Raw genomic sequence first — 26205 nt, 5'->3', positions numbered from 1 at the left:
GGTTACATACCAGGTTTTATTGGATTGCACTTTGCATTTTCAATTATGTAAAATGTTATCTGGTGAGCTTCTTTGAAGAGGCAAATTTTTCCTAAACAGCAGTATAAAATAATTTAAATAAATCATCCTAAATGCAAAAACAATCCACCTGATTATCCTCCTCTTGATATATTAGCTACTGGAAAAGCAGGAGATGCTAGATGAAGGTCGTGTCTTTTTAAGCCATCTTATTGCTGGTATTTCTGGTACTTCTAGCTGTCCTTGGAGTTCATAACTTGGTCAACAACCCTAAGTTTAATGAAGGAACCATCGGTCAAGATGGCAAAGGAATTGTGAAAAGTAAGTAGAGATGTTTCCCTGTACTCATCACACCAAGCAATAGAACAATGTTCTGCAACCATCAAACTACTTATGCTGCTAATCTTTTTCCCATTATGATGATTGTTGCAAAGATCCAATTGGCAATTAGTCAATGTGGCAGGTCTCCTAAACTGCATTCCCATCGTGAATGAAGCAATTAGGAATTTGCTCTGTCAGGCACTTTTGTTCCAAAAATAATATTTCCCCCCTTGGGCAGTAGTATTTTTTTTAATAATTAAAATAGCTAGTGAAAAATCTATTTTAGGAGTTTCTATGAACTGAGTTATATAACTGAAAACATAGCTGGCTATGAGAAGTTAAACATGAGCGTAACCTATGCCCTGGTTTAATCATGGTTTATTGAATAAATCAAAATTGGCTATGTTTACATAATCAGTGAAGCTAAAACCATATTTCGAATTATCATGATGTATGAAAATTTATGAATGCTTATGCCTAGTTATCTGCAAAATGAGGAAGAATTTATGAATGTTATGCCTAGTTATCTGAAAGCCTTCTGTTGAGTAAACAAAGTCTTGAATAAGGGATAAAGTGTTTGCAAAATCAAAATTTATAGTTGTGCCTACTAGGCAGTCTGACATCGCCCTCAATTGTTAGAAGTGGACAAAAGGGTTTAAAACAAGGAGAGAAGAGAGAAAGATGACTTTGTAGAAATGAGAAAGCCAAAACTGTTATAAAATAATCCACCAGATTATACTGTAATTCATGGCCTAGAATGCATATGTCACTTTAATGAAAATAGAATTTCTAAAGAAAATTTTGCATTAATGGTGTATGGACGGAAGGGTGGCATTAGTGCTTTTTTTTTTTTCTCCAGATGTGGTTAAAGGTGAAAAGGTCAAGCCTGTTTTTGAAGAGCCACCTAACTCAACAAATGTCGAAGCCTGTTTGCAAAGAATTAAGGCAAATGATCCCACTCTCCAAGAAGTCAATCTGAACAACATAAAGGTACTTCTATCGAAGTCAATCTCAATTGTTTCATCGTCACAGTCTTACTTGTAAAATATGTTGAGATGGGTTCTATGTTTTCTTGTCTGGACTATAGCTTCATCCATCAAAGATGTTATGAAGCAGATATTAAACATCAGTATTCAAATTCTCTACAAATATAAAACTGACCAGGATAATGATACTTCAGAGAATGATGAATTGCAATTTCATTCCCTTCAAAAAGCTATGCTGAAACATTTAAAAGACCAATGATCAGCCTTATAAGCACAACACTTTTGAGTGTGAGAGTAAAACAACCATGTGCTTTCTGTTGTGGAACTGTTGCATGCACCTCCTTTTTTAAAGCTTCTATTGACATAAAACAGGGGTGTCCAACCTTGGCAACTTTAAGACTTGTGGACTTCAACTCCCAGCTGGCTGAAATTCTGGGAGTTGAAGTCCACAAGTCTTAAAGTTGCTAAGGTTGGACACCCCTGAAAAACGTGTGTGTCTTTTATTCACTTTAGATTGATCCTAATTTATTTGCCTGACCAATTGTCTTGTTTTATTTGAAATATTTTGTTAGTTGCCTTGATGCTATGTTATAGAAAGGTGGGATGCATATTACATTATTAAATGGGTGTAATCCAAATTAAAATTAGGGACCTTCTCAAAAAGTTGATTCATTTATAATTTGGGATACGGAATCAGGTTACTATATGACTATCCTGGAATCTATTCAATTCAAGCAATTACACGAGAGCTATTTTTTTTTTTATCTTATACAGAACATCCCAATTCCAACTCTTAAAGAGTTTGCAAAGGCTTTGGAAACCAATAACCACGTGAAAAAATTCAGCCTGGCAGCTACTCGAAGCAATGACCCTGTTGCGATGGTGAGGTTTTCTTGGGGAAAATATTCTATTTTCATGTTCATATTCTATTTTAATACTGGGTTTAAAATAAAAAAACAATGTAGAATAAATATTTTTTCTCATAAATAAAAGTATTAGAAAACAATGCAGAATATATAACTATGCTAAAATATAAATTATCTAAAGTTTTATGTTTGAAAAGCTGCAGGCACGCACTATTTTGAATTTTCCGTGAATGACTTGCTATACTTTATTTAACATATTCATTCTTATCCAACTATTTTCACACGATTTTGAGGTGACAATGGTGGAAAGTTGAATTCCGAAATGTGATATTTCTTAAGGCAAACAGAAACAAAATTGCTGTGTTTCTTCTCAGGCTTTTGCAGATACTCTAAAAGTAAACAAGACACTGAAAAGTCTAAATATAGAATCCAATTTTGTCACTGGGACAGGCATCCTCGCTTTGGTTGATGCTCTGAAAGGAAATGAAGTACTGACAGAAATCAAAATTGACAATCAGGTAAGGAAAGGATAGCAGAGTGGAAATTGGCTGGACTCTAAAAATGACTATTTGGGATCTTGTAATAAGACGGAGGTCAAAGTGGCAGGATAAGCCTGATTTAATGTATATATTTGATTTTTCTTAGTATGTTAAAATCCAATCATACAGGAACCTTCAGTATGAAAATATTACTGTTTCTTTTACACTTGGAAATACGTTGCTGTAAGAGATTAGAATTCCCTCTAGTCTAACAGTTTCCTTCTTCCAGCATCAAAGTAGATGAAGAATGCTAGGAAATAATTTCGGGGAAGGGATTAGTTTTTGGTTTGTTCAAAATGCAAATCACTGCCGACTGTATACAGCTGGTCCTCAACTGGGCCCAAAATTTATGTTGCTAACTGAGAAATTTGTCACACACACCAGCACAATTCTTTGCCATAATAATTCTTTGATTATGATAAGCTCCACCACCCCACATCTACTTTAGCCTTTAGAGACTTTCGTTTTGTGCATGAAGTCACATGGATGACGATGATATGATATCAATTTAGTCTGAAAGTTGTCTAAAGAGGGACGCTGCTGTGAACCAGCAATAATATTTTCCATTTGATTCTATCTCGGTTGCTTTTTCAGAGGCAACAGCTTGGTACTGCAGTGGAGATGGAGATTGCTCAGATGTTGGAGGAGAATGCTCACATTCTCAAATTTGGGTACCAGTTTACAAAGCAAGGCCCAAGAACCAGGGTAGCAGCTGCCATCACTAAAAATAATGATCTAGGTAAGATACCAACCCCTCTGATTGGTGAAAGCTCAGGAGCATCCTTACAGGAGAAAATACGGAATTCAGTTCGGACTAAGAAAAATAGAAAATGTCCAGTCTTGTTTGGGCCATTACAAAATGACACACCTGATACACAAGGCTCTCTTAACACAAAATAAAATGGATAAAGCAAGAGTGGACTAGAAGGGGTGACCATCATTGTAAAAATAAACAGACATCTTCTTTCTTGATGGTCAGAAAGGTTTGTCTCATGAGAAACAAAGCTAACTAGGAGTTTGTCTACTGATAAGGAGAAAATGTTTTTCTTTACATTTTGAGGGTGTGGTGTTACCAACGTAACAACTATACCAGAAGTTTTCTTATTCGGTTAGCTAGTCACCTGGAAACTTAATTCTGCTTTTACCCTCTAGTGAAATAATATGATAAAACAATGATAGCTGAATCCATATATCAAAGAAAAGCAAATGGTGATGAAAAGGAATTAATATTATTGTTGATATTTCAGTAACATTTTATTCTTTATATTGGATTTCCAAACAATACAAGTTGCACTGTGTAAGCCGAAGCTTGTAAATAAGCAACTAACACAGGAACCCAAAATATACATATTTGTTTAGCTTAAATAATAAACAGAAATGACTTGCTCTCCAAATTTACTACAAAATTAAAGAATGACAAATAATACTGGTCCCATGGTGGAAGGGGTGAATACAAGCGCAGACATAAAAATAAAATTATTTATTAATCACCTTTACAAAACAAAGTTTCAAAATTAGAAAAAATATTTTGTGACACTTACAAGACAATGTTTGTCCTTCTTCCTTTCTCTCTTTCTCTCTCTAGTTCGCAAGAAACGAGTGGAAGAACGCCATTAGCCTTGTCTCTGAAGATGCGAAGGAAGAGAAGGATTTCTCATAAATCTCATAAAATTTAGTGATTTAAAGGGAAGATACTGGAAAGGCTTTCGAATGAGACTGCTCATGTTCCATTACCTCAATTCATCCCTTCCTGTTATTTGAACACCATAATCCAGCCTAATTTTCTTTTTCCAAGCAATCAACAATCATGCTCTGAATTCAAGATGCTCTGAATGGAAGACCAAACGAAACTTGGTGTCAAAACGGGAAGAGCTGCAAGTTAATCTTTTCTCCCCCTTCCATTTAATGTTAATCTATGAGTGATTAGGAAATTTTCCTGCACATCCACTGAAACAAGTGGGAATTGTTTAGTGGATTGTGCTTTCTATGTTGTACAAATCACCACCTCCTCTTGACTCATAGTAAGCCCAGGTCTGCTCTTTGTTTCCTGTTATCTTTCTAGTGCTATGTGCAAATTGTAAAGAAAAGGGACCAAGGTCATTTTAAAACAACTTGTCATGCCAAGGTGGAACTCTTCTCATACCAGCACACTCTGCCAAACAAATCAATCTTCAAATTCCACAGACTACAATGTGCCATAAACTAGACAGTCAATATATTGTGAAATATTACTTCTGGAGCAGATAACTGGAGACAAATCTCACAATAGGCTTTGTTCATACCAAATTATAATTTCCAATAACCTTATTTTAGAACACACTGTAGAATCAAACGGTCAGGATGGATTCATGTGTAAACATGCCCACTATGGCACTGTGTTTTGTGTGAACAAAGCCACTATGGGCTCATCCGACTAACCACGGATTAAAAATTCTGAATTAACACTATGCATGAATGCAATGCCAGACAAAATTGGAATTGCAATAGATGTTAGCATTCTTTTTTCTTTATATTTAGCAACCCATGCTTTAGCTGTACTTCTTATCTTTCACATTGACTGGACCTTTCTAAAGGTAGAACAAATCCTCTAAGGAAAATATGTTAATTTATCCATGGCACAGAATCATAATTAGCACAACTCATGGCTTGAGAATTTTTCTCAGTCATGGTTTCTGATTCTAGTTTTCTGGCTGACTGTAAATCATTACTTGATTAAATCAGTCCTAGCCATGCTTTGCCTTGATATGAACTGAGATAATAAGCTAAATACTAGTGTGAACAAACTATTCTCCAAAATAAGGAGTCACCAAAGGAATCATTATATTTCCTGTACATAAATATGAAGAGTCATTCAGACACTAGCTACAAGTTAAATCCCTTCTTCACATCACAGTGGAGGGATATTAAACTGAAAACAATGCCATGTCACCATTCCATTCATGAGAAAGCTTCATGAATCCACCTTCCACGATTACAAGGACTGTTGATTATGTGCTCACATATGTTACTATTAGGTGAGCTAGTTTCCTAATCTAATTTGCCAACTTAAAATAGCTTCAGCTGACCTTTTAAGTTATTTGTTGATCTGTGTATATGTATTAATAGGAGGCCAAAATAATTACCGTCAACCCATTTGATGTATATAAGTGTTCTAATAATAATGTTGTGTTTGTCAGATTGCTTTTAAGGTTGTTTTAATTTCTGAAACTAGACATTTATTACTGTTGGTCACTGGATTCTTAGATAGTGAAGATTAAACTGATCAGTCACTACAGGAGATTGGTGAGAGACATTTCATACCCATGTCTTGCCTAGGAAACGAAGTCCTTCAAATTATTCTCAAGTCAGAAAACCCCACATTCCAACTTCAGTTATCAGGTTACAAAAGAAAAACATTAGTGAATAATGGATAGCACAAAAGACAAAGGGAATTCCTCACTATGATTGGGACTCCCTTTTTTGAATTTTGAGATCTTACTGCTTCAGTTAAAAATTGTGAAAAATATTTAATGCCAAACATGTATTATACTGGGGGATAAATAGGAGAAAAGCGAGTCTCACTTTTAACAATGGTTATTTTTAAATAATAATAGTAATGGTTCGTGTGAAAATCAGCAGGCAAAACTGAACATGAGGATCTCTGCATAAATGCAGAGGTAGCATTTAATTCCACAAGATCTCTCTTGTAAAATTCACTACGACTGAAATGCATCACAGTATTAAAGACCAAGTACTTGACACTGGGAGACTAACCAATAAGTGACTCATTATTGTGTCTATAATATTTGGAAAGAAGTACTTCACTAAGATTACCACTAACTGAAATATTTTTTTGTTTTTATTTTCCTCAGTATAATGCCACTTGGATGTCTTTTCCAAAACCCAGTAAATACTTAACTATCCCTACTGCCAGGCATGAAAATACATTTTAAAATAAAAGGCATTGTTATTTATAACTATGTAAATTAGCTTTATAAAAAGGAACTGAGGATTTTCTTCCTGCAAATTTCCACCAATGTATGGCAAAAATAATTGGAAAATAGCTGTTTGCACAAGCTGAATCATTAGCAAAAGGATATGTATATACTACTACATTAAAAGCATACCTAATCAGAAAGCACAACTTCTAAAAAATGTTCCCAAATGCTGTTTCCATATAGTCCAACCCAAAAATTTCCAGGAATGTCATCTGAAATAATTTTTAGAATCATTTTTAAAATACTGCATGGAGAATTAGGTCTCAAATCATTTGATAATGACATACTTAAAAGATGGATGTCCCCAAGACCATAACACATTCTTTTCTTTCTTTCCCAGCTTTGACAGATTTTTCCACATCATAATTTAAATGTCTGTTCATTAATGTTTTTTTCATTTCGGGAAAAAAACCCAACACGAAGTGGGCTACAGTACTGGCTACAGTATGATTTTTTTTAAAAAAAATCAGGTTTTTTTTTAAGCTGTAAGCTTTGTATATATGATGCTGTATTTACATATGATAATTCTTTTGTGGGCATCCTGGCTGTTTTTAATTTCACATTCTTGAATGTGTTCTTTATCCAAATAATGGATAATATATATATATATATATATTATGAATATCATTTTATTAATTCAACTTGCAGCCTTATTAATCCTTCTACCCTACCCTAGACTTGTGTGTCTAACAGCAGTATTCAGTTATATTTATCAGCTAATTCCTGATCTCATCCGCTGTCTTTAAATGTCTAAATAATATAGATATGACTGCCATAAGAAAGGGGCATTTATTGGGTTGCATGAGAAGAAAAGAATGTGCTTGTCTTGAATAATACCTGCTTCAACATACATGTGCATCCTTTGAAAACAAAGTTGGTTTTTTCTTTGGGAAGTATTGTTTTGATCATTTGTAACTTCCATCATACCATCATCCCTCATGCAAATATTACTGATCAGTCACAGCTTTAGAACAGAGTACTGTACTAATACATTAGAAAGTTATTTTAATGTGTTTGTGCAGTTACTTGAAAAGTCAGATTTGATACACAGTGTAGCACCTGCTAATAGCATACATTTTATCACAGTCTACTCACATTCAATTACTTCAGAAACAGAAGCTTTACACATTTAGTTTTGAAAAATTATCTTGATAAGAAGCTGCTTGTCTTTATGACATTTACTCAGGAGAATAGTTTTCAATTACTACAAAAGACTGGCATTTTAAAAAGTTCTTTTTGTTTGATCATATTCTCTGCTTCAACAACTGAGTAATAGGTCAGCCTAAAACAAGTGAAAATGGAATTGATAAAAAAATAAGTTCCAATGATTAAAAAAACCTGGATGTAAAATATGACTGATATAAATTCCTATATCGGGTGAACAAACATAATAGGAATCAAATCTGGCATTTTAAGGTTCTTATTTTATGCTTCAATCATATGCAACCTCTTACCTGTAAAGATTCAGTCATTAGACTAATAGAAATATTTTAATTATACGTAAGCTAATACATCAGTGTAAAGTCTTCATACAATATTAAAGTTACATAATGGTCAGTATGGATTATATCTAAATTTAACTACTAATTAACCAATTGTGAGACATTTCAGACAATTGCTTTATATATAGATTGCAACAATCCAATGTAAGAGCAGGTTTGTAATGGTGGCTTAGAATTAAATTTGGCATGCTTTATTCAAATAAATAAGGGGGGGGGGAGTCAAACTTAGGTTACCCAACAACCCTAAAAGTTTTCAGATAATATATCACAGATCAGAAGAAGTCTGCTAACACATTTTAAGACAAACATATTTTATATAAAGTGCTTTTATTAAAAAAGAAAAGAAAGAACTAAGTAAAACATATTTTATGCAAAATATTTTTATTAAACAAAGGAAAAAGAACTAAGTAAAACATGTTTTATATAAACTGTTTATTAAAAAAATAAAAGAAAAAAGAACTAAGTAAAACATATTTTAATATAGTGTTTCATTTTAAAAAAGGAAAGGAAAAAGAATTAAGTAAAACATTTTATATAAGGTGTTTTTATTAAAAAAGAAAAACAAAAAAACTAAGTAAGACATATTTTATATAAAGTGTTTTTATTTAAAAAAAGAAAAGGAAAAATAAGTAAAACATTTTATATAAACTATTAAAAAAAGAAAAAAGAATTAAGTAAAACTTATTTTATATAGTTTCGTTTAAAAAAAGAAAAGGAAAAAGAATTAAGTAAAACATATGTTATATAAGGTGTTTTTATTAAAAAACAAAAAACAAAAAGAACTAAGTAAAACGCATTTTATATAAAGTGCTTTTATTAAAACAAAGAAAAGAAAAAAGAACTAGGTATACAGTACAGCAACAGTGCCATTGTTTGCCACTAGAGGGAAGAAGAACACATCAAATGCATTTAATAAAAGTTTCCAATTTGGAAATTATTGCCTTTGATCTAATAATAGGAGACGAAGTTTGTATACAACCAAAAATAAATATTTCCCTGCTTCTGAAAAACAACAACAACCAGGTCTGCATTAACAATAAAGTATTGTGAGCCCTGCCAAAGGCGGGAAAAAAAAAGCTAACTTCTGCAGCTCCCTTGGGAAGAACACGTGTAGATGTTCCCACAATTTGCTTAACCCGTGTAGGGATTCCTTTTGACCAATAGAGAATATCTGTAGACTTTTTTTTTCTAAGTAAATTTTTTCTGGGTTTATAGAATTAAGGAATGATTTGTATTAAGAAATGCATAAGTATTAATAATAAGAGGCCGCTGGACTTTCTTGGTGTTTTTTTTCTTTGAAGACGTTTCGCTTCTCATCCAAGAAGCTTCTTCAGTTCTGACTGGATGGTGAGGGAATAGAAGGATTTATATTCCTTGCAGACAGCTGGTCATTGGCATCCTTTTAGAGGGTCATTGAGGCCACTTGGAGGTTTGTCTGTGTCCTCAATGAATATAAATCATTTTATTCCCCGCCATTCAGTCAGAACGGAAGAAGCTTCTTGGATGAGAAACGAAACGTCTTCAGAAGGAAAAAAACAACAAGAAAGTCCAGTTGTCTTTTTTTTGGGGGGGAAAGCAACTTTGGGACAACCATGACCTGAGAATCTCCACAGACATAAATATTATAATATATTTTCCCCGCAAAACTTCCATTTTTCCCGCTTCGCTGTTCTTTTACAGCACCGTCAACCCTTAAGGGGAAAAAAACACACTTGATCATGTGTACTCAAATATTAAGCATGCTTATAGAGCAAAACCTCTTCCCCACTGAGGACAACCAGACCACTTCACCCTGCTTTTACTACCAGCCTACACTCCCCTTAGGAAGAGAACAAAACCTAGCAGTCAAACTATTAGAGGCTTGCCTGAAAATGACCTCTCCCAGATTCAGGATTGTTTTGCCCACACGGATTGGAGCATCTTCAAACAACAGGACTTCGAGTTATACACAGAGACTGTGCTCTTCTACATGAAGACCTGTGTAGAAAATGTCACTGTGGACAAACGCATACGGACCTTCCCAAACAAGAAACCCTGGATGACCAGCAAAGTCCAGACTCTGATCAGAGCCCGTGACCTGGCTTTCAGAGCAGGTGACACCTCACAGTACAGCACTGCCGGAGCTGAGCTGAGAAGAGGCATCAATCATGCCAAGGAGATGTATAGGAGGAAGGTCGAGGACCACTTTACTGACAGTGACCCACGGCAGATGTGGAGGGGGATACAGGCCCTGACCAACTATAAAGGCCAGGGCCCAACGAACAGCGAGAGCAGTAGCACTCTAGCAGAGGAGCTAAACAGCTTTTTTGCACGCTTTGAGACCACCAAGAACCTGGACATACTGTCTCACGAGGACCACGGTGCTGCACCTCTTTCTCTTCAGGTGCATGAGGTGAGAAAAACACAGTAAATCCCAGGAAAGCTGCAGGGCCTGATGGCATTCCTGGTGCAGTAGTTAAAGTGTGTGCTGACCAGTTGGCAGAAATACTTACGGAGTTGTTCAATCTATCTTTAACACATGCCATCATCCCACAATGCCTGAAGGCCGCAACCATCATCCCCGTTCCCCCCCCCAAAAAAACAAATATAAACACTCTCAATGATTATAAGGCCCATAGCATTAACAAGCTCCATTATGAAGGTTTTTGAGCGACTAGTTTCACAGCACATCAGAGACTGCCTCCCACCCTCCTTTGATCAATATCAGTTTGCTTATAGAGCAAACCGATCTACAGAGGATGCTGTGGCCATCACACTTCATAGAGCGCTGAGTCATCTGGAGAACAAACAGAGCTAGGTGAGGATGCTCTTTGTGGACTACAGCTCTGCATTTAACACTATCATCCCAGATATACTAGTAACCAAACTGTATAATCTGCAGGTCCCCACCCCCACGTGCTCCTGGATTAAGAACTTTTTAACAGTCTGTTAGACTTGGCCCCCACCTTTCTTTCACTATTACATTCAGTACTGGTTCCCCCCAGGGTTGTGTCTTGAGCCCCCTGCTATATGCCTTGTAAACCTTTGACTGCTCACCAAGCCACGCAACAAACGCCATCATAAAGTTTGCGGACGACACGACCGTGATTGGTCTCATCTCCGGAGAGGATGAGACGGCATATAGGGCAGAAGTAGAGAACCTGTCTGTCTGGTGTTCACAGAACAATCTGTCACTGAATGTCCATAAAACCAAAGAACTGATTATGGGCTTCAGGAAACATGGACAGGACCACACCCCACTCATCATCAACGGAGAACGAGTGGAAACTGTCCCTACGATCAGATTCCTTGGCATCCATATTTCAGCTGATATCTCCTGGTCCCCTAATACCAAGGCCATAGTGAAGAAGGCTCAGCAGCGGCTGCACTTCCTGCGGGTTCTCAGGAAAAACAATCTGGATAAGAAGCTGTTGCTGGCTTTCTATAAAGCCTCTGTGGAGAGCACTCTGACATGCCGTCTGGGTGTGTGGTATGCAGGCTCCACGGTTGAGGACAGGAAAACTGTACACAGGGTGATAAACACAGCTCAAAAGATCATTAGTTGCCCTCTGCCCTCCCTGGAAGACTTAGCCAGGTCCCGCTGCCAAAGCAGAATCAAGGCCATCATAGAAGACCCTTCAGACCCTGGCAATTATCTTTTTGACCTGCTGCTGTCTGGACGGTGCTTTAGGTCAATAAAATCCCACACCTAACAAATAGCTTCTTTCCCTGGGCCATCCAAATGCAAATAAACACGAAGTCACTACCTTATTAAGATGTGGAAAGATGTGAAATCTCAATACCCCATTCAGATGTATAATAACATATTACAGTACAACCCATCTCTTGTGTATTATACTCGGCAAAGCGTTACAATTCAGTGTTGGATGTATATTTTGTGTACATTCGTAGATATTGTACTCTCAAATTGCAAATGGAGACGTGGGCACTCTATTTTTCTTTTCTTCATTTTTAAGTGCTCTGGTTTTATGGTATTGCGAACAGTTGCTGGGCTGCATCCAGAGTTTCGTTGTACTTGTACAATGACAATAAAGTTCTTCTAATTCTAATTCTAAACAAGGCAGCTGGCTAAACTGTACCCTCAAATCCATACACCGAACCCAATTTTGGGGGGGTGGGGGGAAGGTGGCACCCGGATCTCTCCTGCACTGACCAGGACAGAAGAGTCGTGTGAACGCGGTTGCGGGTCACGGGGGGTAGGGTGGGGGATGGGACGCAGGTCACCCGGGGACAAAACTCCCCCCAGCGGGGCGCTCGCTCGCGACATACGCGAGCCACGGCGCAGGCGCAGAAAGGGCGGCCTGGCCGGAGGCGCGACTCTTTCCCCAGCCCCTCCCCTCGCGTGGCGCCGGGGTCTCTAGCGCGCAGGCGTACGAGGCCGCCGCTCGCTTCCCGCCTTTCGCGCCTCAGGGAGCTCGCTTTTCGCTTCGCGGCCTCGGCCTCCTCCTGAGGGACCTAAACAGGCGTCCTTTGCCCGCCGCTATGGCTCCGACCTGCCGCTGAGCGCGCTTCACCCGCCATGGCGGACTCCTTGCCCCTGCCCGGGTTGTCGCTGCGGGAGGAACCGCTGCCCGGTCCCGGCGCCGCCGACGACGACGGGGAGGCCGAGCTGTCGCTGAGCTTGGCGCGCACCAAAACGCGGTCGTACGGCAGCACGGCCACGGTGGTCGCCCCTTTGGCGGAGCGGTACGTGGAGCATCGCCTCAGCCCCGGAGACACCTTGCCGGGCCTGGCCCTCAAGTACGGAGTGACGGTAAGGGTTGGGGGTTGTGGGGGGCTGACGGAGGAGCCCCTGGAGGCCACGGCCTGGGTGGGCTCCGAGGATGTGGCCCTGGAGAGTCGCGCTGTTCGGAAGGAGACGCGTGTCCGTTTAGAGGAACAGCTCCCCCCTCCACGAGCAGGGGCAAAGGACCCCCCTCTCCATCAGCATGGGTATAGGGAGCCCCCCTCCACTTGTATGGGCAAAGGGCATTGCCCCCTCCATGAGAGAGGGTAGAACAGGGTGTCCAACCTTGGCAACTTTAAGACTTGTGGACTTCAACTCCCAGAATTCCTCAGCCAGCAAAGCTGGCTGAGGAATTCTGGGAGTTGAAGTCCACAAGTCTTAAAGTTGCCAAGGTTGGACAGCCCTGGGGTAGAAGGTCTCCCTTCCACGAGGGTACACGGCCCCCTCCCTGTACAAGCAAGGGATCAAGCCCCCCTCCCCGCCCTCCACCAGTATGGGCAGAGCTGACCCCCCCAACACGAGGGAGGGCACATAAGAGAGGGCAGAGGGTCCCCTTCCATAAGCAAGACCCCCCTCCCTCCACCAGCCCAGGCAGAAGGCACCTACCCTCTGAGCATGGGCAAGGGCAGCCCTCTCCACGAGAGAGGACAGAGGGCACCTACCCTCTGAGCATGGGCAAAGGGCAGCCCCTCTCCACGAGAGAGGACAGAGGGCACCTACCCTCTGAGCATGGGCAAAGGGCAGCCCCTCTCCATGAGAGAGAGGGCAGAGGGTCCCCCTTCCATAAGCAAGACCCCCTCCCTCCACCAGCCCAGGCAGAAGGCACCTACCCTCTGAGCATGGGCAAAGGGCAGCCCCTCTCCACGAGAGAGGACAGAGGGTCCCCCTTCCATAAGCAAGACCCCCTCCCTCCACCAGCCCAGGCAGAAGGCACCTACCCTCTGAGCATGGGCAAAGGGCAGCCCCTCTCCACGAGAGAGGACAGAGGGTCCCCTTCCATAAGCAAGACCCCCTCCCTCCACCAGCCCAGGCAGAAGGCACCTACCCTCTGAGCATGGGCAAAGGGCAGCCCCTCTCCACGAGAGGGACAGAGGGCACCTACCCTCTGAGCATGGGCAAGGGCAGCCCCTCTCCATGAGAGGGACAGAGGGTCCCCCTTCCATAAGCAAGACCCCCCTCCCTCCACCAGCCCAGGCAGAAGGCACCTACCCTCTGAGCATGGGCAAAGGGCAGCCCCTCTCCATGAGAGAGGACAGAGGGCACCTACCCTCTGAGCATGGGCAAAGGGCAGCCCCTCTCCATGAGAGAGGGCAGAGGGTCCCCCTTCCATAAGCAAGACCCCCTCCCTCCACCAGCCCAGGCAGAAGGCACCTACCCTCTGAGCATGGGCAAAGGGAGCCCTCTCCATGAGAGAGGACAGAGGGCCCCCTTCCATAAGCAAGACCCCCCCCTCCACCAGCCCAAGCAGAAGGCACCTACCCTCTGAGCATGGGCAAAGGGCAGCCCCTCTCCATGAGAGAGGACAGAGGGTCCCCCTTCCATAAGCAAGACCCCCTCCCTCCACCAGCCCAGGCAGAAGGCACCTACCCTCTGAGCATGGGCAAAGGGCAGCCCCTCTCCATGAGAGAGGGCAGAGGGTCCCCCTTCCATAAGCAAGACCCCCTCCCTCCACCAGCCCAGGCAGAAGGCACCTACCCTCTGAGCATGGGCAAAGGGCAGCCCCTCTCCATGAGAGAGGACAGAGGGTCCCCCTTCCATAAGCAAGACCCCCTCCCTCCACCAGCCCAAGCAGAAGGCACCTACCCTCTGAGCATGGGCAAGGGCAGCCCTCTCCATGAGAGAGGACAGAGGGTCCCCCTTCCATAAGCAAGACCCCCTCCCTCCACCAGCCCAGGCAGAAGGCACTACCCTCTGAGCATGGGCAAAGGGCAGCCCTCTCCATGAGAGAGGGACAGAGGGTCTTCCTTCCATAAGCAAGACCCCCTCCTCCACCAGCCCAAGCAGAAGGCACCTACCCTCTGAGCATGGGCAAAGGGCAGCCCCTCTCCATGAGAGAGGGCAGAGGGTCCCCCTTCCATAAGCAAGACCCCCCTCCTCCACCAGCCCAGGCAGAAGGCACCTACCCTCTGAGCATGGGCAAAGGGCAGCCCCCTCCACGAGAGAGGACAGAGGTCCCCCTTCCACCCTCCTCCACCAGCCCAGCAGAAGGCACCTACCCTCTGAGCATGGGCAAAGGGCAGCCCCTCTCCATGAGAGAGGACAGAGGGTCCCCCTTCCATAAGCAAGACCCCCTCCCTCCACCAGCCCAGGCAGAAGGCACCTACCCTCTGAGCATGGGCAAAGGGCAGCCCCTCTCCATGAGAGAGGACAGAGGGTCCCCTTCCATAAGCAAGACCCCCCTCCCTCCACCAGCCCAGGCAGAAGGCACCTACCCTCTGAGCATGGGCAAAGGGCAGCCCCTCTCCATGAGAGAGGACAGAGGGTCCCCCTTCCATCAGCAAGACCCCCTCCCTCCACCAGCCCAGGCAGAAGGCACCTACCCTCTGAGCATGGGCAAAGGGCAGCCCCTCTCCATGAGAGAGGCAGAGGGTCCCCTTCCATAAGCAAGACCCCCTCCCTCCACCAGCCCAGGCAGAAGGCACCTACCCTCTGAGCATGGGCAAGGGCAGCCCTCTCCATGAGAGAGGACAGAGGGTCCCCCTTCCATAAGCAAGACCCCCTCCCTCCACCAGCCCAGGCAGAGAGGCACCTACCCTCTGAGCATGGGCAAAGGGCAGCCCCTCTCCATGAGAGAGGACAGAGGGTCCCCCTTCCATAAGCAAGACCCCCTCCCTCCACCAGCCCAGGCAGAAGGCACCTACCCTCTGAGCATGGGCAAAGGGCAGCCCCTCTCCATGAGAGAGAGGGCAGAGGGTCCCCCTTCCATAAGCAAGACCCCCCCTCCCTCCACCAGCCCAGGCAGAAGGCACCTACCCTCTGAGCATGGGCAAAGGGCAGCCCTCTCCATGAGAGAGGACAGAGGGTCCCCCTTCCATAAGCAAGACCCCCCTCCCTCCACCAGCCCAAGCAGAAGGCACCTACCCTCTGAGCATGGGCAAGGGCAGCCCTCTCCATGAGAGAGGGCAGAGGGTCCCCTTCCATAAGCAAGACCCCCTCCCTCCACCAGCCCAGGCAGAAGGCACCTACCCTCTGAGCATGGGCAAGGGCAGCCCTCTCCATGAGAGAGGGCAGAGGGTCCCCCTTCCATAAGCAAGACCCCCTCCCCTCCACCAGCCCAGGCAGAAGGCACCTACCCTCTGAGCATGGGCAAGGGCAGCCCTCTCCATGAGAGAGGACAGAGGGTCCCCTTCCATAGCAAGACCCCCTCCCTCCACCAGCCCAGGCAGAAGGCACCTACCCTCTGAGCATGGGCAAAGGGCAGCCCCTCTCCATGAGAGAGGGCAGAGGGTCCCCCTTCCATAAGCAAGACCCCCTCCCTCCACCAGCCCAAGCAGAAGGCACCTACCCTCTGAGCATGGGCAAAGGGCAGCCCCTCTCCATGAGAGAGGACAGAGGGTCCCCCTTCCATAAGCAAGACCCCCCTCCCTCCACCAGCCCAGGCAGAAGGCACCTACCCTCTGAGCATGGGCAAAGGGCAGCCCCTCTCCATGAGAGAGGGACAGAGGGTCCCCCTTCCATAAGCAAGACCCCCTCCCTCCACCAGCCCAGGCAGAAGGCACCTACCCTCTGAGCATGGGCAAAGGGCAGCCCCTCTCCATGAGAGAGGCAGAGGGTCCCCTTCCATAAGCAAGACCCCCTCCCTCCACCAGCCCAGGCAGAAGGCACCTACCCTCTGAGCATGGGCAAAGGGCAGCCCTCTCCACGAGAGAGGACAGAGGGCACCTACCCTCTGAGCATGGGCAAAGGGCAGCCCCTCTCCATGAGAGAGGACAGAGGGTCCCCCTTCCATAAGCAAGACCCCCTCCCTCCACCAGCCCAGGCAGAAGGCACCTACCCTCTGAGCATGGGCAAAGGGCAGCCCCTCTCCATGAGAGAGGACAGAGGTCCCCTTCCATAAGCAAGACCCCCTCCCTCCACCAGCCCAGGCAGAAGGCACCTACCCTCTGAGCATGGGCAAAGGGCAGCCCTCTCCATGAGAGAGGACAGAGGGTCCCCCTTCCATAAGCAAGACCCCCCTCCCTCCACCAGCCCAGGCAGAAGGCACCTACCCTCTGAGCATGGGCAAGGGCAGCCCTCTCCATGAGAGGGACAGAGGGTCCCCCTTCCATCAGCAAGACCCCCTCCCTCCACCAGCCCAGGCAGAAGGCACCTACCCTCTGAGCATGGGCAAAGGGCAGCCCCTCTCCATGAGAGAGGGCAGAGGGTCCCCCCTTCCATAAGCAAGACCCCTCCCTCCATGCCAGCCCAGGCAGAAGGCACCTACCCTCTGAGCATGGGCAAAGGGCAGCCCTCTCCACGAGAGAGGTCCCCTTCCTAGCAGAGGGCACCACCTCTCTGAGCATGGGCAAAGGGCAGCCCCTCTCCATGAGAGAGGACAGAGGGTCCCCTTCCATAAGCAAGACCCCCTCCCTCCACCAGCCCAGGCAGAAGGCACCTACCCTCTGAGCATGGGCAAAGGGCAGCCCCTCTCCATGAGAGAGGACAGAGGGTCCCCCTTCCATAAGCAAGACCCCCTCCCTCCACCAGCCCAAGCAGAAGGCACCTACCCTCTGAGCATGGGCAAAGGGCAGCCCCTCTCCATGAGAGAGGACAGAGGGTCCCCTTCCATCAGCAAGACCCCCTCCCTCCACCAGCCCAGGCAGAAGGCACCTACCCTCTGAGCATGGGCAAAGGGCAGCCCCTCTCCATGAGAGAGGGCAGAGGGTCCCCCTTCCATAAGCAAGACCCCCCTCCCTCCACCAGCCCAGGCAGAGAGGCACCTACCCTCTGAGCATGGGCAAAGGGCAGCCCCTCTCCATGAGAGAGAGGACAGAGGGTCCCCTTCCATAAGCAAGACCCCCTCCCTCCACCAGCCCAGGCAGAAGGCACCTACCCTCTGAGCATGGGCAAAGGGCAGCCCTCTCCATGAGAGAGGACAGGGGGTCCCCTTCCATAAGCAAGACCCCCCCTCCTCCACCAGCCCAGGCAGAAGGCACCTACCCTCTGAGCATGGGCAAAGGGCAGCCCTCTCCATGAGAGAGGCAGAGGGTCCCCCTTCCATAAGCAAGACCCCCCCCTCCACCAGCCCAGGCAGAAGGCACCTACCCTCTGAGCATGGGCAAAGGGCAGCCCTCTCCATGAGAGAGGGCAGAGGGTCCCCCTTCCATAAGCAAGACCCCCTCCCTCCACCAGCCCAAGCAGAAGGCACCTACCCTCTGAGCATGGGCAAGGGCAGCCCCTCTCCATGAGAGAGGGACAGAGGGTCCCCCTTCCATAAGCAAGACCCCCCTCCTCCACCAGCCCAGGCAGAAGGCACCTACCCTCTGAGCATGGGCAAGGGCAGCCCCTCTCCATGAGAGGGGCAGAGGGTCCCCCTTCCATAAGCAAGACCCCCTCCCTCCACCAGCCCAGGCAGAAGGCACCTACCCTCTGAGCATGGGCAAAGGGCAGCCCCTCTCCATGAGAGAGGACAGAGGGTCCCCCTTCCATAAGCAAGACCCCCCTCCCTCCACCAGCCCAAGCAGAAGGCACCTACCCTCTGAGCATGGGCAAAGGGCAGCCCTCTCCATGAGAGAGGACAGAGGGTCCCCCTTCCATAAGCAAGACCCCCTCCCTCCACCAGCCCAGGCAGAAGGCACCTACCCTCTGAGCATGGGCAAGGGGCAGCCCCTCTCCATGAGAGAGGGCAGAGGGTCCCCCTTCCATAAGCAAGACCCCCTCCCTCCACCAGCCCAAGCAGAAGGCACCTACCCTCTGAGCATGGGCAAAGGGCAGCCCCTCTCCATGAGAGAGGGACAGAGGGTCCCCCTTCCATAAGCAAGACCCCCTCCCTCCACCAGCCCAGGCAGAAGGCACCTACCCTCTGAGCATGGGCAAAGGGCAGCCCCTCTCCATGAGAGAGGCAGAGGGTCCCCCTTCCATAAGCAAGACCCCCTCCCTCCACCAGCCCAAGCAGAAGGCACCTACCCTCTGAGCATGGGCAAAGGGCAGCCCCTCTCCATGAGAGAGAGGCAGAGGGTCCCCCTTCCATAAGCAAGACCCCCTCCCTCCACCAGCCCAGGCAGAAGGCACCTACCCTCTGAGCATGGGCAAGCCCCTCTCCATGAGAGAGAGGGTCCCCCTTCCACAAGCAAGACCCCCTCCCTCCACCAGCCCAGGCAGAAGGCACCTACCCTCTGAGCATGGGCAAGGGCAGCCCCTCTCCATGAGAGAGGACAGAGGTCCCCTTCCATAAGCAAGACCCCCTCCCTCCACCAGCCCAGGCAGAAGGCACCTACCCTCTGAGCATGGGCAAGGGGCAGCCCCTCTCCATGAGAGAGGACAGAGGGCAGCCCCTTCCATAGAGCAGACCCCCCTAGCCCCCTCCTCCACCAGCCCAGGCAGAAGGCACCTACCCTCTGAGCATGGGCAAAGGGCAGCCCCTCTCCATGAGAGAGGACAGAGGTCCCCCTTCCATAAGCAAGACCCCCCTCCCTCCACCAGCCCAGGCAGAAGGCACCTACCCTCTGAGCATGGGCAAAGGGCAGCCCTCTCCATGAGAGAGGACAGAGGGTCCCCTATTCCATAAGCAAGACCCCCTCCCTCCACCAGCCCAGGCAGAAGGCACCTACCCTCTGAGCATGGGCAAGGCAGCCCCTCTCCATGAGAGAGGACAGAGGGTCCCCTTCCCATAAGCAAGACCCCCCTCCCTCCACCAGCCCAAGCAGAAGGCACCTACCCTCTGAGCATGGGCAAAGGGCAGCCCCTCTCCATGAGAGAGGGACAGAGGGTCCCCCTTCCATAAGCAAGACCCCTCCCTCCACCAGCCCAGGCAGAAGGCACCTACCCTCTGAGCATGGGCAAAGGCAGCCCCTCTCCATGAGAGAGAGGACAGAGGGTCCCCCTTCCATAAGCAAGACCCCCCTCCTCCACCAGCCCAAGCAGAAGGCACCTACCCTCTGAGCATGGGCAAAGGGCAGCCCCTCTCCATGAGAGAGGACAGAGGGTCCTTCCAACAAACCCTCCTCCACCAGCCAGGCAGAGGCACCTACTCGAGCATGGGCAAAGGGCAGCCCCTCTCCATGAGAGAGACAGAGGCAGAGGCAGCCCCCTTCCACCCAAGCAAGACCCCCCTCCCTCCACCAGCCCAGGCAGAAGGCACCTACCCTCTGAGCATGGGCAAAGGGCAGCCCCTCTCCATGAGAGAGGACAGAGGGTCTTCCTTCCATAAAGCAAGACCCCCCTCCCTCCACCAGCCCAAGCAGAAGGCACCTACCCTCTGAGCATGGGCAAAGGGCAGCCCCTCTCCATGAGAGAGGGCAGAGGGTCCCCTTCCATAAGCAAGACCCCCTCCCTCCACCAGCCCAGGCAGAAGGCACCTACCCTCTGAGCATGGGCAAAGGGCAGCCCCTCCCATGAGAGAGGACAGAGGGTCCCCCTTCCATAAGCAAGACCCCCTCCCTCCACCAGCCCAAGCAGAAGGCACCTACCCTCTGAGCATGGGCAAAGGGCAGCCCCTCTCCATGAGAGAGGACAGAGGGTCCCCTTCCATCAGCAAGACCCCCCTCCCTCCACCAGCCCAGGCAGAAGGCACCTACCCTCTGAGCATGGGCAAAGGGCAGCCCTCTCCATGAGAGGGGGCAGAGGGTCCCCTTCCATAAGCAAGACCCCCTCCCTCCACCAGCCCAAGCAGAAGGCACCTACCCTCTGAGCATGGGCAAAGGGCAGCCCCTCTCCATGAGAGAGGACAGAGGGTCCCCTTCCATAAGCAAGACCCCCTCCCTCCACCAGCCCAGGCAGAAGGCACCTACCCTCTGAGCATGGGCAAGGGCAGCCCCTCTCCATGAGAGAGGACAGAGGGTCTTCCTTCCACGAGCAAGGGGACAAGGCACCCTCTCTCTCCCTCCACCAGTACAGGCAAAGATCCCCCAATACGAGGAAGGGCACCCCTCCACCAGTATGGGCAAAGGAGACACCCCCTCCATGAGAGGGGGGCAGAGAGGTCTCCCAACACAAGGGCAGAGGGCTCCCTCCCTCAGCATGTGCAGAGAGCAACCCCAACACAAAGACACGGGAAGGACCCCCACACACACACACACTTCATGAATATGGGAAAAGGACCCCCCTCCATGAATGTGGGCAGAGGGTCCCCTTCCACAAGAACGGGTAGCGGACCTGTTTGGTGGCACCATTATTCACCCTCCTTTGGGATTGGGACCCAGCAGCAGAAACAAGGGAACAAGGACTTTGCTCGAATCCCCCCCCAAGCTCCCGTCCATATAATCCTGGCTAGATTCGGTCAGCCTCCAATTGGAAAGTTTCCGGGTGACAAACTGCACGTTTCTTTCTTTTCCCACTTCTCAAAAAATATGGAGTTTGCTGGAGGAGGAGGAGGAGAGTGCTTCTGTCCTTGTGCAGAGTGCTTTCCAACTGGAATCGTCACAACCCGACCTGGCATCTCTCTCTTTGAGCCAAGGCAGTTGACATACTTTTGGCTTTTTCTCCCCATTGTCACCCGTGTCTCTTTAGGCCAATATGGTAATCTTAAGGGGACGCATCTTAGCCTGTATGTGGGGGGGATGGGTAGGGGGTTTCAGGCAAACAGCCTTTTCATACGAAAGGAGATTTGGAGGGCATCAGATGTGGACTGCCACTGTAGAGTGACTGCAATGGGTGCATCATCATACATTCTGGATGTGGTGGAGTTTCTAACAGAGACTTGAATCTGGAATTGTCCTTTAAGGGTGGCTTGATCACTGAGCCCTCTGGTAGGAAAGTTTGAAGGGTGAAAGTCAGTCTTTGAACAAAAGATGGTGTGCATTACAGAGTTGCTATTCTTTCCTGTCCTCTTTAAGCTGTGGTGTCTTGAATATAAATCATTCAATAGATTGCCTAACTTGAAACGATGGCTGGATTTGTTGAATAGCAACAGTTGTTGGCACAATCAAGATTTGTAATAAATCACCATTAATAAGAAAAGATTGAAGTGTGTTTCTCTTGCTGGAGCATATGAATTCGAAGTCAACCCAGGTATACATGCTCATTCTGAGAGGCAAATTCCATTAGCTACGTTGAATACACAATCCCTCAGAATTGAGACAGATTTCAGTAGAGACTGTAGATCATACCTAAAACTAAAACAGTTTGTAATCCTGGTAGGTGAATACATTTATTATAGTTGGTTTCAAATGTTGGCCTGTGAGAGTATTGTAACAGGTCTGTAATGCCAAACCTAAATTAAAACATTTCTGGGGGGAAAGTGTGAGAGCTTATAAGATTCTTCTGAAGTCTAAACCTTATGCTGTTCAATCATTAAACTGCTGAATGAACATAGAAAAATAGTCTTTAACATGAGGTTATGGGGAGAAAGTATAAAAGTTCTAGTTACACAATAGCTTTAGGTACATTATTTATTAAACTGCAAAGAATAGCAACTAGAGCATCAGATTGCCAGTTCTTTGTCAAAACAAATGCCTGAGGAAACATTTGTTACTATATTTATAGTTAATGTATGAAAATGAGATCAACAACAGAAGAATGCATCCTTGCTGTAAAAGTTCAAAAGAAGAAATTTAATATCCATTTTTAATTTGTTCAATTAGAGGTGTAAATTAGTTTCCAAAGGGTTCCCCCCCCCCCCCCCAACTTCATGACTGAATGAAAGATCTGGTATTGCAATTGTAACAATGCCAGTCCCCATTTGGAAGGATAGCCAAAAATTAATTGCATTAAAAATACGTCTTGAGAAATAAACATATGTCGTAATAGGTAGCTGCAGGCTATTTTAATACTTGCTTCACTTGGGTTGTAAATATAACTATTTCTGTTTCAGATGGAGCAAATAAAAAGAGCAAACAAACTTTTCACAAATGACTGCATATTTCTTAGAAAAACATTAAATATCCCAGTTATATTGGAAAAGGCTTTGCTGTTTAATGGGTGTAACTCACTGGAGTCTCCAGAGGATGATACTGGCAATCCCACTTCTTGTGAAGAAAGTCCCGTGACGGTTCAGGAAGACAGTTCTTCCCCCAGTCCTCAAGAATCTGACAATCGACTTCCCCCACCCGAAGAGCTCTCTGCCAAAGATTTTCTGCATAGAATGGATGTGCAGATTAAATTGTCCAAACAAGCAGCTAAGAAATTAAAATCTGAAGATAACAGGTAAAATCTTATTCACCTCTATCTAAAAGATGTTTTTATTTTAAACTACTGAGAAACTTTAATAGATGGTAATATAATAAATAATAGTAGTAATAGAAAACACTATATAAAACTGTTTTTAAGACAACTACTTAATTTCCAATAGCATTATTGCAAATGATGCGAAAGCAAAAGTTTGGACTGTGTCTAGTATTACCTTGTCTTTCCATATTGAATTGATGAGGGAAATTTTAGGTGTGTGTATGTGAGAGAGAGAGACACACACACATATATGACACATCCCAAATCAGTCTGGTAGAAATAGAAGGGAATTAATTAGATACACAGGAGACTGCAGTGACCTAGAGCTGAACCAATAATATTTCTAGTTAAATTACTGAAGGCTTAATCCAGAAGAGATGAGGGCAGAGTGGAGAGAAGGGAGACGGTGCAACTTAATGTCAAGGACAACTAATGACAACACATCACCTGTTTTCTCACTTGCGTTAAAGTTCTTGCATGATACATTTGCTGCTCAGAAGAATAACATTTCTGCAGCAGTCTTCAAATGGCTTAATTTGAAATAATCCTGTTAAAATTGGATAAACTTCTGTGGAGTAAATTTTAAGCAACTGCATATTTTCATAAATTTCTTTTTTCCTCAACAGGGAATATGGTGAGGAAAATTCCTATGCAATTTCTTCCTATCAGCAGTAGAAAATGGGATGCAAGCAGTTTTTAAAGAACTAAATATTTGATGATTCAGAAGATCTTTTGGATTGATATATTGTACTTGTTACAAATCATATATAAAAATTCCACTGATTGTTGCACTAAAAGTATTTGAATGTTTGCCTTCTATAGGTCAATATTCTTTTACTATTCATTAATAAAGGAAATGCTTCTCCAAAATATTGCCCTTATATTTCTGCTAAAAATGGCACACTAGCAACAATATATTCCTAAGAGAACTTCAATACATGTTTTTTGTTTTTGTATACATACATACATACATACATACATACATACATACAAAAGATAATATTAAAGGAACAATCATTTATTTTAAAAAAAGCCCTGTGAAGTCTTGACTCAGATATGTTTGTAATGCAAATTTTGTGAACTTGATGCTGATGGATGCACCATGATTAAGTTGTATGTTTATGCACATCTGTATATGTCTCTCTGTGTTAACATATATAAAGATAATGCTCTTAAAGTGAATCAGTTTTAGCCAACTTTAAGGAAAAAGAGTTGGGCTTTTAAAATATGTATGGTAAATTATTTTGTTTGGAAAACAAGGGACCAAACAGATTAAATTGTATTTTTTTTCTTTGTGAAAAGGTGGAATATATTTTCTTGTTAGCACACATACATAGTTTCATGTATTGAATATAAAATGCACTTTAAACAGTTATTGCCTTTGTTGTTTGGCATTGCTTTGCAACTTCTGTACTTTTCAGATATGATTTGTTTCATATGCTATATTAAAATTTCTTAAGTTATACTCTCTTTGCTCCTTTTTCCTACTATATGATCTTTATTTAAAAAAAGAATAGTTTGAATACAATTTTGTCAGTATGTGTCTTGTAATTCTCAGAAGGAGAATATTAATATTCCAGCTGAGGAAGACAAGACCACAGGATGTATAACTTCATCCTGTTTTGGTAATGAGAACAATGTATTGCATGCTTGAGTGGAGCTGCTCAGTCTAAAACCAGTGTTACATAACTTGTTTAAAGAAAACTCTTGTGTGCAAATAAAACAACTGGAGCCTTTAGATTCGAAGAAACCCCTAATAGAAATAAAATAGGTACTAAAAGAAATTATCTTCAGACATCTTTATGTCCATTGTTAAACTGATGAATAGTTGATTATAAAACAATGTAGCTATATAAAACAACGTAGTTTTGTAGACTGACAATCTAAAAATACACTAGCACATACTATATTCTCTGGCTTTACTTTAAACATCAAATGAATCTTGGCCTATGACACATTTCCTGTTTAATTATTTCTCCTTTTATTCAAACACTGTGAAGTATGTTTTCAAATGGATTGAAACTTTCCTGTAGATTTACTGTCAGCTTTCTATCTTTAGCTATTTTGAAAGAAGAGTCTTTGATACACTTAAAGTATCATTTAACCATTTTGATGTCTGAAGGAAACTTTTGAATCTCAATGTGAGAATGATAATTTATCCGGTGTCTGGTTTAAAGACATCTATATGTGGAATTATATTGGGAATACAGTGAATTTATAAGTGACACCTGTCAATTCGGGGGGAGGGAATGTCATTTTCAAATATTTTACAAAAAAAGACTAAAACATTTTTCTATTTCTAGTTATTGTATTTCTGTTCTTAGCAGTACTTAATCATAACTCACCTTGAAAATGTTTTCAGTACATTTTGCATTGCAACATTTCTTGCTATGTGCGTTTCTGTAAACCTCAGTAGTAAGACCCGCAGTTTATTATTTTTAAAGTAGTAATTTAAAGTGGTACCACATGAAGACAAAACCAAGAAGCTGCATTACTTTGTCTTGTAGCAAAGCATTTAATAAAGTACAGTATCAGAAACAGGATTCTATTAGAAAAGTGTATTTTGAATGCAATATATGTGATAGTTTGTTACATTTTCCCCAACAATGTTTTTTTTAAAGGTAAAAAGGTGTAAAGACACATCAGAGCATTTAAAAGATGTTAAGATTATTTAAAAAGGATTGGTGAGATAAGAACTAGGAAAGTGCAGGATACTTCTATTTCCCATTGCTGGGATAGAGATAATAACAAAGGTGTCTAGCAATTGTTTTTATATGCTAAAATGGCAAAAAATATCAAGTCTGCATTATGCCTTTGAATACTATGTTACTACATTGCTTGCACTGCTTTTAAAAAAACGATTGCTCCATTCTGTACATGCCATGGCCATAAGGGTTATGTACAAGGTCGTTGTTTTCTAGTTGCTTTTATCATATAATATTACCAAATGCTGTATCTGATGTCCCAT

The 26205-nt window shown here is 45.1% G+C and overlaps 2 protein-coding genes across 4 annotated transcripts in view; both read left to right on the top strand.

The window, feature by feature from the left end:
* LOC113429685 (tropomodulin-2-like) overlaps nt 1–7716 on the top strand; it is a 29627-nt gene extending 21911 nt beyond the window's left edge. For 2 of the 3 annotated variants that reach the window (XM_087972903.1, XM_087972904.1), the window contains exons 5-10: nt 256–339; nt 1199–1329; nt 2100–2207; nt 2566–2709; nt 3325–3469; nt 4316–7716. In XM_087972903.1, coding sequence (XP_087829029.1) covers nt 256–339; nt 1199–1329; nt 2100–2207; nt 2566–2709; nt 3325–3469; nt 4316–4347 — 644 coding nt within the window. In that variant the 3' untranslated portion in view covers nt 4348–7716. The remainder of the gene's footprint in view (nt 1–255; nt 340–1198; nt 1330–2099; nt 2208–2565; nt 2710–3324; nt 3470–4315) is intronic. The other variant, XM_087972905.1, reaches the window with a different exon arrangement.
* Nucleotides 7717–12490: 4774 nt separating this feature from the next.
* LYSMD2 (LysM domain containing 2) lies at nt 12491–24700 on the top strand. The gene is made up of 3 exons (XM_087972713.1): nt 12491–12962; nt 22885–23216; nt 23864–24700. The coding sequence occupies exons 1-3, from the start codon at nt 12729–12731 to the stop codon at nt 23910–23912; spliced, it is 615 nt and encodes a 204-aa protein (XP_087828839.1). The 5' UTR covers nt 12491–12728; the 3' UTR covers nt 23913–24700.
* The last annotated feature ends 1505 nt before the right edge of the window (nt 24701–26205 follow it).

Source organism: Notechis scutatus, chromosome 11 (assembly GCF_049901735.1).
Source record: "Notechis scutatus isolate UNSWTSFEM ecotype Mainland chromosome 11, rNotScu1.2, whole genome shotgun sequence".
Taxonomy (NCBI): domain Eukaryota; kingdom Metazoa; phylum Chordata; class Lepidosauria; order Squamata; family Elapidae; genus Notechis; species Notechis scutatus.
Note: the sequence above shows the minus strand (reverse complement) of the source record. Positions and strands in the feature narration are given on the sequence as shown.

Excerpts from the sequence above, each read along its gene's own strand:
- LYSMD2 (XM_087972713.1), top strand. The coding sequence starts at position 12,729 with ATGGCGGACTCCTTGCCCCTGCCCGGGTTGTCGCTGCGGGAGGAACCG. Across the intron at positions 12,963-22,884 it reads CCCTCAAGTACGGAGTGACG|ATGGAGCAAATAAAAAGAGC; the intron begins GTAAGGGTTGGG and ends TTTCTGTTTCAG. Across the intron at positions 23,217-23,863 it reads TTAAAATCTGAAGATAACAG|GGAATATGGTGAGGAAAATT; the intron begins GTAAAATCTTAT and ends TTTCCTCAACAG.